Source organism: Gobio gobio, assembly GCF_949357685.1.
Source record: "Gobio gobio genome assembly, chromosome: 25".
Lineage (NCBI taxonomy): Eukaryota > Metazoa > Chordata > Actinopteri > Cypriniformes > Gobionidae > Gobio > Gobio gobio.
The window spans coordinates 10,514,811-10,532,502 of NC_137121.1; the positions used below are offsets into that span (position 1 = coordinate 10,514,811).

Consider the following 17,692-nt stretch of genomic DNA (forward strand, 5'->3'; position numbering starts at 1 on the left):
ATCTGTAATGCGGTCAAGACCTGCCTGAAACTACTTTAGCCGTGCACACCTTAGAACATTCGTCAACCAGTCAGATTTAAGCATTCAACAGCCCCGTAATATTTTTGTTCATTTCTTAATGTCACATTTTTATGCCCAGATTCAGAGATTCTTGAACTTTAAACACCCATGAGAAATTTGAAAATGCACATGCACTGCGTGAAGCCTTTTTAGATCCCATGATGCATTTCTCTCAGTGGGGCACCATATGCACTTATCGCTGCACCGATTCAATCAGACAACAGGGAGCCATCCACCAGCAGCCATCAGTTCAGATTGAAGGAACGTAAAGACTCCACATGGCACTTTGCATTACCCTGATAGATAATGGTTTCTGTTGTCCAAGAACATCACCCGGAAGATCCCATTGGTCACTGAGTAACATCCCCTACCAGAGGTTTCATTTAAACATCATTTAAATGCAGGCAGAGAGACTCCAAGCCGAGTAAAGAGCTTCTAATGTCATAATGGATCTTATCGTAATGTCTTTCCCTCTTAGCTTTCCAAAGACTCTGGTTTCCCCAGCTAATTTGTTTAGGAGATCATTTAGGAGAAGTACTTTCTCCCTGGCGGTTTCTTTGTTGCCCATTCATGCTTTTGTTGTTTAAAAGCCCATGGGCTCTGTTCGTCTTCATAGCGGACAGTGATGAAGATTACTCATCTTTTATCAGGTGCTGATTATCCTCGACAGGTGCCAGCTGTGTTCGGGAAGCTGAAAAATCGACTTCTGGAGCATTTCTGGGTCAGATGTTTGCTGGAATGTGGGCAGATGAGCATCGGATCTCAGGGGTTTGTGTTTTAATAATCTTAAAGGGTTAGTTCTCCCAAAAATTTAAATTACTCACCCTCAAGTCATCCTAGGTGTATATGACATTCTACTTTCAGACGAATAAAATCTGAGTTATATTAAAAATGTCCAGGGACTCCAGGCTAATCCAAGCATTATTATAGCAGTAATAGTTGCTCTGTTTTTGAAGTCCATAAAAAATGCATCTGTCCGTCAAATAACGTGCTCCACACGGCTCTGGGGTGTTAATAAAGGCCTTCTGAAGCGAATCGATGCATTTGTGTAAGAAAAGTGTTGAAAGTGCCTCTGCAGATCGAAAGACAAACGCAACCAGGTACACTCGTCAGATGTCACGTATGCATCTTGAATTGCGAGATGGCACTTTCAACACTTTTCCACGGAAAGCTATCGGCTGGAACTTTACTTGATAAAGTTTTAAATATGGATATTTTTCTTACACAAACGCATCGATTCGCTTCTAAAGGCCTTTATTAACACCCCAGAGCCGCGTGGAGCACTTTATTCGACGGACATATGCATTGTTTATGGACTTTAAAAACAGAGCAACAATTACTGCTATTATAATGCTTGGATTAGCCTGGACTTTTTTGACATAACTCTGATTGTATTCGTCTGAAAGAAGAATGTCATATACACCTAGGATGACTTGAGGGTGAGTAAATCATGGGCTAATTTTCATTTTTGGGAGAACTTTCCCTGTAAGGGTGATCTGGTAAGCGCTCATAGCACAGAGACATTTTTTTGCTCCAAGTTGTGAAGAAGAGTAATTTTGGAACCTGCATTTCAGGCCTTTGTGCATGAGCTTTTAGGTTGTCATGGTAACCCAGCAAGACCTGCCAGTGGTGTTGAGTCGTTTCCGATCAGTCTTATACCAGCACAGTGAACGTGCATCCTGCTGTTCACACGCAACACAATTCCATGGGTTGTGGGTCAAAAGTAATTAGTTGTTTTTGTTCTCTTTCTAGATCTGTTGATGTCGTAATTGGCTGTGTGTGTAGTGTAGTGCCTATGAATATGTATTTTTGTCTAAGGCACAATAATACACAGTTTTACAGTAATACACAGGATTTGTAAATATAGCTTTTTCTCTAGCAGAGTTTATGGTGTTTCTGGAACGCTAATGCAGAATACTCTAAAACAGTGTTTCCTAGGGCTGTGCGATATTGAAGAAAAATGCTATACCTGATATCCTTGTTAAATAATGCGATATTCGATATGCGATACGATATTGCTTTAAGTGTGTAATATCTATTTAAATGATATTTAAATTATATTGTATTTTAAAAACTGAGAATGATACCATTTATGTGTTTCACATTCTTTCTGGGAAAAGAAAGCATTGACAGTTCGAATGTGTAACGACACGAAAAAAAGATTGGCTTGTGTGCACGTTTTGGTTAGGGATGTTAACCGATGACCGTTTGACCGATGGTTGACCGTATCAACGTTAATCGATCAAAGTTGTCGGTTAAAAAAAAAAAAGTGAGTTAGACCTGCCTTGGCCAGTGCGTCTTTTACGCATTCTGAAGGTGCCTGTTTTATCCATTGGTTTTATCGTGTTGCAGTCTATTAGACAACATTCCGCATAAGATGGGCTTACATTTGGAAATATATTACATTTCAGTGGTAACACATAAGGTGTTGATCATCATCTTTCTTTATTATTGTTAGCACTACCTCGAACTAAAGCGGCGTCTCTTCGGAGCTGTCATTTTCTTAAATGAGCCGCGGCAATGTTTCAAATGAGCTTCTAACGCTAGACAAATGCCTTTATTTTCAACGTGATCACCTTGTACCCAAACCATTTCGAAACTAAGGAGCCATTTGTCCTCCGATTACAAACAAGCTCCTCGGCGGCACGTTTGCGGGACTCATGTTTCGCGCTGTAGGGGATTTAAAAAAAGTGACGTGAGTGGAAGGGAGGCGGCGGCGCCGGGACAGTGTGTGTGTGTGAGCGGGAGGCAGAGCGGCAGAGAGATGCGACAGAGTTGCGAAATTGCCGGCGCGGCTCGCGGCTGTTATTTCAAATAGCGCAGCATATTTTAAACTAATCGGTTAACCGGTTTCAACCGGCTAATGAGGCCCGGTGGTCGGTCAAGAAAATGTTTAGTTTTCGCCATCCCTAGTTTTGGTGTGTGTGTCAGACAGCAGAGAGCACGGGACTGCAAGGAGTTGTTTTCCGCGAGTTATTGTGTTTAATAACTTGTTAACGTCAAGCAAGTCACATAAGTAACAGTCGTGTGCCCAGTCTATTCTCTGCTATACGCGTTGACCTAAAACATAAAATTTTCACAATGTTGAAGTAGCCTATTAAAATCATTCAGATATTGCGTGCCCTTGCGATATGCATATTGCGATATGTACATTTGCGATATTTCGATAATTTCGATATATTGCACAGCCCTAGTGTTTCCCAACCTGAGGGCTAAATATTTATGGGGGGTCACCAACCTCACTCTAGTTTGAGGGTTAGGATGAAACGGGTACCAGCTAACATTAAACCACGATGCAATGTCCGACGGTTAGTATTGTGGTTTAATATAATCATCATTAAAACCGTATTTGTTTGCCAGACATAAGCAACAGTCTCAGCATACAGTGTAGGTTTCGTTTTGTTTGGAAAAAATGTCGGAAAGAAGTGAGAGGGTTTGCAACCTTAACCTTTGCTACTGTAAATCTGTGTAACACCTGAATCTCCTATAGCTGTTTTAGCTCTGTATCATCTTTAAAGGGATAGTTCACCCAAAAATTTTAATTCTGTCATTAATTACTCGCTCTCATATCGTTCCAAATTCGTACGATCTTCGTTTATCTTCGGAACACAAATTAATATATTTCTGATGAAATCCGAGAGCATAGACAGTAAGGATGCCACAATTCTCAATATAATATTGAACCGTTCGGTACGGCATTCACGGTTCAGTACGCGCTTGTGAATTGGTTTTAGTTACCCTTTAATGTTATGAAGTGATGAGAGTACGTTTTGTGTGCAAAAAAACAGACAAAAATAACGACTTTATTCAACAAAGTTGTCAGTGTCAGTCTCCTACACAGTTTATGTTGTAAATACAGGTACATTGTACCTGCTGGCATATTACCATTTACCATTGGCATATTCTCGTCACTTCATAACATTTAAGTTATGAGTTGAACTACTGGAGTCACATGGACTATTTTAACGATATCTTTCTTACCTTTCTGGGCCTTGAAAGTTGAAATTACATTGGAGGGGTCAGAGAGCTCTCGGATTTCATCAAAAATATCTTCGTTTGTGTTCCGAAGATGAACGAAGGTCCTACGGGTTTGGAACGATATGAGGGCGAGTAACTAAAGACAGGATTTTTGGGTGAACTAACGCTTTAACTGCTGAATCTATATCTGCTAGAACTCATTTATTGCTCTAGCCACTGTAATTATATACATACAAAATCTGCTATACCTTCTGTATCGGCTGTAACTCTACATTTTGCTCTTGCTTCTTTTGCTGTATAACTGCTCCATCTTCTTTAGCCCTATACCTGCAGTAACTCTATATCTGTTGTCATTTTATATCAGTTCAGTCTGCTTTAACTGTAAATCTGTAACTATATATGTACTCCGCTGTAACTCTATCTGTTCTAGCTCTTCTAGATCAACCGAATCATACCTACACACTGAACACCCCGCACACACACACACACACACACACATACACACACACACACACACTGCCGGCTCTGGAGAGAGTGTGAGGGTGGGGTTTAGATCTGAGTGGTCGGAGTGATGTCATCACTCAGGTATGTGAAACATGAGAGAGACTCGGTGCCTGAGCCAGAGAACAACAAACTGAGATTGTACCGAGATCGAGAGACACGTTACTATTTTGTCATATATTTGTACAAATGTGTCATATTTTATTCAAAGTGACTTACAGATGTAGTCCCCCTGTATTAACTTGGTGTTGTGTTCCTTTGCTCGAGGGCTCCGTCATGGTGGTTTATCAATCAACCCTTATGGGATCGGACCAACAATGTTTCAGTACACCAGCTCAGTTCTTTCAGAAATTTAACTGCTGGTCTACCGTCAAAGATTCTCAAGCCCTGGCCTACAGAAGCAGGAGCCTTAAGGGTCTTCTCAAAATTATGCCTGGTTCCTGCCTCTGTCTGCTGTCAGGAGGAGCATTTCATGAATACCACACTTATTTTTTTAGTGAATGTGGCAGCATGTTCCCCAGCTAGACAGCAGTGCCATATTTCCTGGCGCTGTCCCAAAACATCACATCTGCCTGTTCACTGGCTGGACATCTGGTGTGACTGTGCACACATCATCTAGCCCTGTTCGGACAAGACTAGTCTTTCTAGCTTAGATCTTTTCTGCTAACTTCCTGGGTACAGTAACAGTTGGTGGTTCCGAAAATATATCCCATCCTACCAGTGAGACAATTACGAGTACCTGTTAATTAGAGATGCTCCGATCAGCATTTTTGGGGCCGATCACCGATTACCGATCACCAAGATCATGATCTGCCGATTGCCGATCACTGCCGATCACAGAATGGCAATCTTTTATGTATAATCTTGCAGAGTTTGCACCATTTGTAGAAATGAAACTAACTCTAAATCAACTGAGTCAAGATCTTGAAGAACCACCAAGTGTTTATTTTAGAAAATGAGATAACTTAAGGCTACTGTAGGCCATCTTTCCCAAATAAATGTATATAATAAATGTATATAATTATATCACCTAAATATTTGATCATGCAGTGCATTTTTGTTTTTAAAAACAATTTTTCAGGTAGGTCTAACATTAGTATTGAGGTAAGAAATACTAAAGACATTTAATAAGAAATCAAATGTAAATTAATATTGGTCTTCCCTGAATAAATTAAATTAGATTAATCCTTACACTTAAGGTTGCAAAAGTTAGTCATTCAAGAGCAGTGAGTGTCATAAAGGTTAATCAAACAACAAAAGATAAAGAGAAACTCAGAGACAGCAGCAGTTTATTCGACAGCTGTCACTTTAAGAGCGAACACAGATACGGTTGCAGTTGCACAAAATGTTCACTCGCGAGTCACGACGGGGTTTACGCGCATATTCGTCAAGACGGTCATTTAGTACATACATTTGTGTGTATCTGACCATTTCAGCGCAATTTGTACTCGCAAGCTTTTTGTGAGATGGCCTGTGTGTGTGTGTGTGTGTGTGTGTGTGTGTGTGTATGTGTGTGTGTCTCCAGACCGTGCGCGCGAGTGCGGTTTGAACACTGGCAAGACTTAAAAATAAATGCAAATGATAAACTTTAGTGATGATGCGACACTGCCTCGATTGTGCAAAGTGGCAAATCCTGTGTCAACTGAGCAGCTTGATTTTAGTGCAGATGCGATGCTGATGTGAAGCCATTGGAGCATTTTGAAAGGGAGAGAGAGAGAGCGCGCGCACGCGGTGATTCACGCGCGCTGTTTGTGAATTTACGTCCCACAGAAAGTTTTCAAATGACTGCGTAAGTTATTTAATATAGAAATATGAATTATACCTCACCTTCAGCATTATAATTATTTTACCCGCGCCGGAAAGAGAATGAGACTGTGTCGCTGCGTATCATGCCCGAGCTCACGAGCAGGCGCGGGTTTATGAGTCGTCAGCTGAGATCGGTTCATGAGATCGGCCTTTTTGGAGACCGCCGATCAATCATCCCAAAGCGATTATCGACCGATCGAGATCGGTTGCCGATCAATCGGAGCACCCCTACTGTTAATCTTGAGTACCTATAGAGTAGTATTTCATCCTTTCATTCTCAGAAGAGTCTTTAGTTTTATCATATTTATAAAAGACAGATACGCTGTATTGATTCTTTCTGAAAACAGCCGAGCTCGTGGAGGCGTGCAGTAGGCGGAGCTAAAGAGTCATGAGCACACACACACACAATACATCATGGCATTATCCCTGGATAACTTTCGATTCACTATAGTTACATTATATGCACTTGCGCACCGATTGCCAACAAAACACAGACATTTGATGCAGTTTCGACTTGTGACCGGGCGGGAACAAACAAACACACTTGCAGAACTCCGTTGCTGCTCCGGAAAAACAAACTGCATCCACTGTTTCCTTAAAGTGATTTAGCATTAAAGGATTAGTTCACTTTCAAATAAACGTTTGCTTATAATTTACTCACCCCCTTGTCATCCAAGATATCCATGTCTTTCTGTCTTCAGTCGAAAAGAAATGAAGATTTTTGATGAAAAGATTTCAGGATATTTCTCCATATAATGGAAGTCAATAGACCCCAAATGGTTCAAGGTCCAAATGAGAGGTTCAGTACAGCTTCAAACGGGCTTTAAACCACATCAAATGGTACCAGACGATCAATAAGGGTCTTATCTAGCTTAATTTCTTTTCAACTGAAGACAGAAAGACATGGATATCTTGGATGACAAGGGGGTGAGTAAATTATAAGCAAAAGTTTATTTGAAAGTGAACTAATCCTTTAAGCTTTGTATCAGTAGAAACCCGGTAGTATATTTGAATTATGGTACTTTTCCCCCTCATATCTCCCTGAGACGAGATAATTATGCATTTTGTTTCTGGAAAAAATCCTCCGATGACGCAAATATCGTCATTTTGCGTCATTGGAGGATTTTTGGCCAGAGCCTAGAGACTACAGGAGCTGTTCCGCATGTTTTCAACCCGCCCACAGGGGAGAGATCTCACTTACAGAATGTAAATGCGCACGGCCGCTGCTGCTCGGCTCGGGCATTTATAACGGAGCCGGAGCGGTACGGAGCAAAGTGAGTTTTTCAACTTATCAATGAATTCCTATGAAAGTTTAGCTTCCATATGCGATCTGATAACGCGCCAGACTGGACACGTGTCGAGAATGACAGCCGCACTTACCTCAGCTCTGCTCAGCTCTTCTCGTGATGAATGAAATCTGACACTGCTGCGTCTGTGACGTGACTTTCGTTCGGCTCACTCACACTTTATTGAAAAGACACGTTCAGTTTTAAATTGTAGTGTCTATTCTCTAACTGAACGAAATAATTTTATTACTATGAATATCAAAATTACGTTGGGGGTAGTGCCGCGGTGGGCAAGTGATAACCAATAGCCGTGGCTTTGGGAGTGGCCTCGTAGGGCAGCGAAGCAAGTGCATTCTGGGAGTTGTTGTCTTTCATCCACATGAGACAATACATTTTCTGTATTTTCTCAGTCTAGAAGGCACCAAATTCAAAAATAATTTCACATTTCTACTACATAAATTACACGGTTTAAATACACATTCATCTTCCCAGCGCTGAAGTGCCCCTTTAACGCTGGGTTCTTTGGGAAGCTGAACAAGGTTATCTTTCCCTCGCAACCAGAAACACACTTCTTTAGTGACATTGTTGATTTTGTGGTCTAAAAACAAAATGACAATCTGTAACCCAAGCGAAGCTCGTTAATGGATGTGCTCTCGCACGCGCTCCTCCGGGAGAAGTGCCCATACAAGCATTTCCAACCTTTATGACGTCATACAGGGCCATACTCTGAAAAAAAACTTTCCGAGACTTATTCGAATCCTGAAGGAGTGTATTTGGCACAGAAATACTGTAATATGGCCAACTAGTTTTTTGAAATTTTGGCCATGTTTAGCATGAGAATCCAACTCTTTAACAGTGTAAATGAGTCAGAATGCATGAAATAGCATTAGATCCCCCCCTTTGCATTTAAGTATTGTTTGTTTGGTTGTTAATAAATCTATGAGTGCAGACTTCAGTCATGAAATCCTGAAAAAAAGAACAGTGGAGGAAGATGGGAGAAGTGACATGAACTCTGAGGAGGGAAATGAAGGGTGGAGAGATGTTTCTCCATCTGTCTGAAAGCCATAAAGAGCTTCATTAACGCACGAGTTGCTGTATCCTCCTGAGAACGCTCTGTCTCTCCCTCTCTTGTTTCCTGTATCTCTCTGTGTCTGTTTCTCTCTCTCATTAATCTCAGATGTTGTGCAATGGAATGTTGTTTTCAGTCTACAGATGGATTTAGCAGAGAGCACAAAAATATATCTGCCCCTAGACACTCGCTCACTCACTCACACAGGCATGACAATAGGAAGGGACTCTGTTAACCCTCAGTATTGCAGCGGTCAAAGACATAAGAGAAACAGAGTTGGGTTAGTGTGTGTGTGTGTGTGTGTGTGTGTGTGTGTGTGTGTGTGTGTGTGTGTGTGTGTGTGTGTGTGTGTGTGTGTGTGTGTGTGTCTGGCCCCTTTCACACAGAGATTCCGGAAAATACACTGATAATGTGTCCCGGGATCGTTTTATTTTGGTTCATTCACACTGCCAGTGATTTTCTGGAATCTGTGTGTGCATTCACAAAGACATGTGACATCAGGATGTGACGTGTAATGCCTCCACAGTGTCTTAAGTTTGCTTATAGTCTGCTTATAGTGCTTTTTTTTTTCTGATTCTATTATAAACTAGTGCATCGCGTACCTTTCCACTAAGCTGTCATCACGATGACACACCCCTTACGGCATTGGTCCTGTCATTTGTTCACACAGGGCGCGTAAATGTTAACTAGGTCCCCATCCAGGGATCGATCCTGGAGGCTGGGACGTGTTTGCGTTCACACAGAAGGCAATCTAGCAATTTTATGGCAATTTTCTGGGATCAACACTCTGTGTGAAATGGGCTTCTGAGAACGAGAGAGAGCGATTAGAGTGGGTTTCTCAGTGTTCCTAAATCCTGATTTGGATTATATGCAATTAGCTGGTCTGTAAAGAGATATTTATTATTTTTTTAATAGATTTAAAGCTAATGCGGTTTTATAGATTTTATAGCTTTTTCGTTTTAGTTAGTCCCAACCCACATTTTCCAAACAGTAAATCTTTAGTCTTTAGTTTTAGTGTGATTTTATCAATGCTAATTCGCTGTTTTTCATCTAGAAGGCAGGTACAGACACAATTACATGTGAAGTAATTGATGGGCACATTGTTTAATTGTTTTCTTAACCTCTTAAATGTTTTATACAAGCATAATTATAAAGGTCCAATTCAGTATTGTGCAGCAAGTAGTTATTTATATCAGGAATTTGAGAAAGCGAACAGTAGACCCTCTGTTAGATAAATTGTGTCTGTGTTGAGTTGTTTTTCATCGGTTTTTAGATGTCTAGTGTGCTCCATGGCGACATGTACCCTGAAAATCTGACCATCGTGACCCTCATTTGAGAGTCTTTGCACTGAACAAGTGCCAACAGGTCACAATTTAAGAGTTTGGAAAACTTGCCAGCTCTCATCTTTCTAATTTATGTTCCTCTGTAGAGTAAAAACAGAGCTAGTACCCTAACCCTAGCCATCCACCTTATGTTGCAATGCGGAAGTAAGCTATTTTCTGTGAATGTGCAAGACTTCTGAGAACCGCTACAGGTAAATAACTAGAAGAATAGCCATAAAGTGCAGTAAACTGTTAAACTATGTGTGTTAAAAGTGTTTGATTAATACATTAAAATAATAAAATAAATCTATAAAGCAGCATAGCGGACTGTTTTGTACAGATAAAATAACTGGAAGCGGAAGCCTTGCACATTCGAATTACAAATGGCCCGCTTTGACATTAAAAATGAAGTGAATAGTTCTAATAAATATAGTAAAACCTGACTGACTTGTTCGAATGTCCCTCATAGTTCACAAATAAGACTGATGAAATCTAAACACTTGTCTGTAAATGGTAGGAGTAGGGTTTGTTCTGGGTTACAGTTAATATAGGTTTACAAATTTGTGTCTGTGTATGTGGTGTCAGTATGTCACAAGTCATGATGTTTACCTGCAACTGCTCAGCCCTGCGTTGTGATCCAAAAATAGAGCTGTGAGAGTCTGGCAGCCTGTGTTTGTGTATGTGTGCAATAGAGAGACACTAGGAATTGATGTTAAGAGTAAAACTCTGACCCCTGCTGGAAAAGTGTAATGAGTGCCTCATTCAGCAGCCTATATGTGAGATGAAAACAGTGATTACGTTTGGTACCCTGGCTGACTCTGTTATTCTTCTTTGCAGGTACTGACAGCACAGTTTGTAAACTGTGTGTGGGTGTGAAGTTCAGCCTGCAGTTTGCGTGTGTGATGGAGGGATTTCCTGTCCACTGACGCTGCAGCACTGCCCTGCAGTCATGTCTGCATGCAACACCTTCACTGAACATGTATGGAAACCAGGGGAGTGCAAAAACTGCTTTAAGCCTAAGAGCCTACACCGGCCTCCAGAGCAAGCCAATGCCACCAATGAGAGCAAGACTAACGTCAATGCCAAACTCTCGAACAGCCAGAGGAGCATTTCCTCATCCCGTGCAGGGCAGGTTCGCCCACCTGTCGCCAAGAAACCTACTATTGCAGTAAAGCCAACCATGATGCTGCCATGCTCTCCACCTGGTCTGGACTCTGAGGGAAATGTGCCAAGGTTTGCAGAAGGAGCGCAGGTCGCCAAGAGCTCACCTTTCACTGTGTGGAACCACAACAGCCTAAATAGCCAGAGACCTGCAGGAACAAACAACAATCAAGGGGATGATTTGGTCAGACAGACAGAGGCATATGGTGCAATCTCCCCACAACCAACTAGCAGCAGCAACAATGGACTGACGGACGTGCTGAAAGAGATTGCTGGTCTGGGATCTTCTCCAAGCTCAAGTAAAGATGACTTCTTTGGCCGGATCTGCAGTTCATACCGGCGCTCATTAGAGAGGGGCCTTCCACCGTCGAGCTGTCTCCATGCAGGGAGCAGTGGTAGAGGAGCGATAAAACGTGTTTCACTCAGTGGCAGTGCAGAGGTCATCAGCTCTGAGGGAGGACGTTTTTGTTATCCAGAATTCGCCAGTGATGGTGACGATGAGGAGGATGAGAGTGATGATGAGGATGATGATGGAGAGCATGACAGTTGGGATGAAAGCGACGAGGAGTTGCTAGCAATGGGGATACGAATGCGGGGTCAACCTCGTTTTGCCAATTTCCGTGCAGCCACGCTATCCCCGGTTCCCTTTGCTGTAGGGAAGAAGTGGAATACGGTGCCTCTTCGTAACCGTTCACTGCAACGCTTCTGTGCAGTGGATTATGATGACAGTTATGATGAGATTCTCAACGGATACCCATCTGTTGACACAAATGGAGCTCCTGCTCTTCTGTCATATGACCACCAGGGCAGTGGCTTTCTGTCCACTTCTGAGTCCACCACCTCACCTGAGTCCTTGGCTTCTCTGCCCGAGGAATCCTGCGCTGGGAGCAGTCGGGGCACTGGTGATCAGAGAAATGGTCTTCCTTTCACACCTAGTAAAGAACCTTCAGTCAGAGGACTGAGTTCGCCTAAATCCAGTGAAACTCATAAAGCTGTTCTAGCTATCCGACTGGAAGATCAAGAGGACATTCAGAGAAAGGGCGGGCCTCTCCCACAAGCTCTTCCAGGCCAGCCAATCACAATCAGCTTTAGCCCAACTGAGGAGCAGGCCAAGCCTTATCGAGTAGTGAATCTTGAGAAGGCTCCAATCTGTAAGCCCTATACAGTGGTGGATGTGTCTGCCTCTATGGCCACTAAAGATGATCACTCAAGTGAAAGCACTCCAAAGTCAAACGGGCACAACGTTGCACTCTGCCCCTCTGCTGACCCCTGTCCTGTCTCACCCACCTCCCCTCAGTCCCCCAGATCTCCCATCTCACCTGTGGCATCTCCCTCCATTTCATTATCTCCACTGATGCCTCAATCTCCTACCAGTTCTGCCTCTGCAGGCCCCAGCGGTTTCCGCACAAAACCCGGCAGCATCCGTTACCAAGAAGTGTGGACATCTTGCACCAGCCCTCGACAGAAGATCCCTAAAGTTGATTTAACATGCGGCAGTGCCGCTCCGAGACTCATCAATCACAAATCAGCTCCCACATCTCCAACTGCAGGCTTCAGCTCTGCCCGTACAGTCCCGACTAAAACGCCCAACTTGTCAGAGATCAAATTCAACAGCTACAACAATGCCGGCATGCCCCCATTTCCCATCATCATCCGTGATGAGCCTGCCTATGCACGCAGCTCAAAAAAACCAGTGAAGGTTCCCATAGTGATTAATCCCAGTGCTTATGATAACCTGGCTGTTTACAAGAGTTTCCTGGGGCTCAACGGTGAGCTGCCGCATTCCAAGCCTGGGGCCGGAGAGCGAGTGGCCAGCCACACATATGAGGAGATTGGATCTTCTGAAAGTTCCCAGCCCTCTCCGTCTGAGCAGACACCTCCTCAATTGAAGCACACAACAGATGTAACATTTACTGGGGAACCGAGGACCACAACGGTGACTGGAAGCAACGGTAAATCCAGGACTACGACAGGTGTCTTAGTCCTTCCCACAAGTAGCCTAAGCCCTAAACCTACTGTTTTGGCCCACAGCAGCCTGGATCGTATTCATAACCCCAGCAGTGAGCAACCACCAGAGGGGAGCAGAGATAACCAGGTCATGCCAAGTGGAAGTTCAGGTCAGAGAGAGAAAGCAAGTGCTTTTCTGTCTCAGATTGTGGCCTCCATTCAGCCGCCACCTTCTCCTCCAGACTCCCCTGCTGACCAGAGTAAGACCTGCAGTGCTGAGGAGCTTTACTCGCTGCCACCGGATGCTTCCAAAGATACTCTTAACCGACCTAAATCACTCCACTGTTCTGCAGAACCTCACCGAGACACACCACATAAACTCCTTCCCAAATCTCAGAGTGCCTCTGCTGCTGTACCGCCCACAAGCCCCAAATCTGAACCTAGTGCCCCGTTTCCCCCAGTCCGGTCTAGCTCCTCTCCTTACCACTCAAGCAACCTGCTCCAAAGACACTTCAGCAACTGGACCAAACCAGCTGGGGCCAAACCTAGTGAAGGAGAGACCAGCCCGGGTGCGGAGGGCAGGCGTTCGACTGAGGGAAACAAGCCCAAGCGCTGGATATCCTTCAAGAGTTTCTTCCGCCGGCGGAAAGACGAGGATGAACAGAAAGAGAAAATGGAGCGAGAGAAGGAAAAAGGGAAGTTGTTGGGATTGGATGGGACTGTCATCACTGTACTGCCTCCTCCTCCTGTACAGAGACAGCACTGGTTTTCAGAGTCCAAGACAGATGACCCTCACCAGAAACCCACCATCATATTCACCTACAAATCAGAGAGCATCACAGGTGGAGAGGAGGCAGAGCTTCGAGTTGAGGAGCACAAAGAGGGTATCACAGCAGAAGGTGCCGCTTCCAATCTGACGACTCCACCCAAAAGCAGAGCCAGTCTACTCATTTGCAAAGTCATGAAGTAAGCCATCTTTCATTTATTACCCCCCCCCCCCTTTCTCTAAGCTTTTTAATATAGAAACATGTGCTATGGTCTTTTCTGTGTCCTTATCTGTATGCCTTAGTAAGTGTTTCTTTGCATGGCCTTCATATTCATCCCAGATGAAAAGCTGAAAAGTTTTTGAGACACCCTAGTGATAAATGTGTGCCCCTAGGGGTAGCTTTTTGTAATTCCTTGTAAAAAGAAATGTAGCTGATAGTGTAGCTTATTGTATTTTTTTTTTCAATTAAGTACTTGTAGAGGTTTAAATGTGACAGTTACTTTTATATATTTATATTAAATAAATGTTAAATATATATATTTTTTTGTTTATTACATGGACTGATAGTATAATAAAAATAATGACAGTGTTTCCCATTCATTAAATAGACTGGTGCCCCGCCATCGTCTAATCCAGGGGTTTTCAGAAGGTTCTAAGGGGTCCCCAGAAAATTTCACAGAGTAAAAAGACAAAGCAAAACGGATAAAGTCTACCAAACATTCTACCTGTTTCATGTTAAGTCTCATGTTAAATCTAAACATTTCTCTTCTTTCTTGCCGTAAACGTACTTTCCAGAATTGTATATGTTTGCTTTGTATCTTTCTAGTGAGTTTTTTCTCACTATAGTCCCCTTTATCTCGCTCACTGACTTAATGCAGTACGTAAGCTGCTTACATACATTTATTGTGATAGTTGTTTATACATCCAACATATATACGTATAGCCAATTTAAGTTTGGAAACAATATGTTGTATTTATAATGTCACACTTACTATTTATCTCTGTTTTTTTCATAAATATATAGATGGATTTTTGGATATATATATTATATATGGATTTTTGGAAGGGGGTCCCTCATACAAGGTTCATCATATTTGGGGGTCCTTGCCATGATAAAGTTTGAAAACCCCTGGTCTAATCTATCCCGCCACAGTTTCATTATGAACCAAAAATATATTTAAACTTCGCGCATAAAACATCTTTAGCGTCGCAATATGTTTTCAAATAGCAAAAGGTTGTAACCTAAATAAGTCTGTTCGCGCTGCACATTTCAAAGCGCACTTTGCTCACACGATCAGCTTGTGATCCGGTGTTTTTCGGCAAAATAAAAGCTCAGCTGCAGTTTCTGTCAAAATAAAATCTCAAGGGTTTTTCTCTTGCAAGTGTTTGAAATGAGAAAAAACTTATTATAATTCCCATACTGTAGCATAAAGTAAAATAATATACTTGTGAAGTATTCATTTTCATTTATTTTACAGTGCATTTGTTTTACAATACATGACCATTACTGTCATAGGGGTAATAATAATAATTGTTTGGCTTCCCAATACTGAATTTGTGAATTTAAAAGCACAATATGTAAGGTTTTTGGATTAAAATATCCAAAAACCAGAACAATGTTATATATTTTGTTGGCTTAATGTGTACTTAAATTATCTCAAATGTTTCCAAGAATGTTTAAATCTTTAGAAATAAGCAATTTTAACCAGGACACGGACCGTGCGTAGCAATGGCATCACACCCATGTTACCCTCGGTTTCCAGTTTTACTTTGTAGAAACCATGGAAACACCAAAGTCGCTTTAAAATATTGTTTGTCTTATAGGACAGGTGAGCAACTGTTTGGATTCATTCATCAATAGAAAACTGGTTATATAGCTCAGTTAGTCTTATTGTTTAAATAAACCGTGAGTACCATGTTTTAGATTAGCATAACACAGATTAGCATTATAACATAACTTTCAACACACTCAAATGTATCTAATATGATAAAACAGCGCTGCGTTACTGCACATATGCATGACCGGAAGAAGCGGAAAACGGTCGTCTGTGGCATAATAAAAGCTCCGCGAAATCAAGGCATCATCAAGCTAGGACTTTGTTTTGAATAAGCGACCTCTAGCGGTGAAAAATTACATTAACTTTAAAATGTACAAAATTTTCTTGTGGAGAGATCGAGTTCCACCCTCCACAGTCACACAAAATCCCGTAGGAAACACTGAATGATGAACACATATAATGTATCATAATCATAGTATTTAAATATTTTTAAAATGGCAAGAAATTAGGATTGAGATCACAAATCGGTACACAAAAGTTTAATTATGTGTAGTAATATTGGTATGTTAGCTTAGCAGGCTTAGCATGCTAAACCATAACTAAAAACAGAAAGAAAGAAATGTTTAACTTGGCTCTTAAGAACTTAAAGGTCCTGTTCTTCGTGATCCCATTGTTCAAACTTTAGTTAGTGTGTAATGTTGCTGCTAGAGCATAAATAATACCTGTAAAATGATAAAGCTCAAAGTTCAATGCCAAGCGAGATATTTTATTTAACAGAAGTTCCCTTTCAAAGCCTACAGCGAACGGCTGGTTAGGACTACATCCTGGTATTTCCTGCTTTAATTACGTCAGTAGAGCAGTGGAACAGACTAACCTCCGCCCACAAGAAAACGCGAAAAAAGGGGGCGTGGTCTTGTTGCTGTCCCACGTGGAGAAGAAGAGGACGTCGCGTGGAGAAAAGGAAGTGCTGCGTTTCAGTGTGTTTGTCGCCATGTCGTCGAGACGCTGTTATTTTCATCCCGGAGTCAAATCACCTTTGTTTGGCTTTCCCAGGGACGCTGTAGAGATTATTAAGCGCGTATATATCTCCCGTTAAGAGGCGTGACCTTTCCACGTGCGCTAAGCTGCTGTCGAATCACAACACAGGAACCGCTGACACAATCAGAACTCGTTACGTGTTTCTGAAGGAGGGACTTCATAGAATAAAGGAAGTCTTCAGTCGTTTGTAGGACAGTGAAAACAGCGGTGTACAGATAAGTAAATTGTGTTAAAAATACAGTTTTTTTTTACACGCGAAACATGAACACATGTTATATTGCACACTGTAAACACAATCAAAGCTTCAAAAAAACACGAAGAACGGGACCTTTAAAATACATTTCATAATTGTTTTGCATTTAATTGGAATTGTAGCTTAATGGTGAGTTTTGATTTCAAATTGTTCTGCGTTCAGGTGATTAGTTAATTATTATTCGTTGTAGTAGTTGTATAAAAAGTAACTAGGTGATTTCCTAACTCCATAAATCGCTTCCTGTTATTTTAGTCATACGTGTGTGTGTGTGTGTGTGTGTGTGTGTGTGTGTGTGTGTGTGTGTGTGTGTGTGTGTGTGTGTGTGTGTGTGTGTGTGTGTGTGTGTGTGTGTGTGTGTGTGTGTGTGTGTGTGTGTGTGTGTGTGTGTGTGTGTGTGTGTGTGTGTGTGTGTGTGTGTGTGTGTGTGTGTGTGTGTGTGTGTGTGTGTGTGTGTGTGTGTGTGTGTGTGATATCTGCGGAAGGACTTTGATCCTGATATGTCACAATTGTGAGCTGATGAACCACCACAGGTAGGTGTCTGTTAAGGGTTAATCAGGTAGAGGGAATATTCATACCGTATGTTACAGCAGAGGGAGGAGGAATAAGAAAAACAGTATCCAAGAGAGTTTTGTCTATAAAGTATTTGAAAGCAAGGAATTTGAACTCTTATTGTCTCTGACCTTGTCAAATGGGTGACTGTGTGAGCCAATATGGTGGGTAAGCATAA

General features: G+C 42.0%; 1 protein-coding gene across 1 annotated transcript in view; it reads left to right on the forward strand.

Annotated features, from left to right (window-relative positions):
• Window positions 1–17,692, forward strand: part of peak1 (pseudopodium-enriched atypical kinase 1) — a 56,439-nt gene that overhangs the window by 27,572 nt on the left and 11,175 nt on the right. The window contains exon 2 of the mRNA XM_079809322.1: window positions 10,860–14,096. Coding sequence (XP_079665448.1) covers window positions 10,972–14,096 — 3,125 coding nt within the window. The 5' untranslated portion in view covers window positions 10,860–10,971. The remainder of the gene's footprint in view (window positions 1–10,859; window positions 14,097–17,692) is intronic.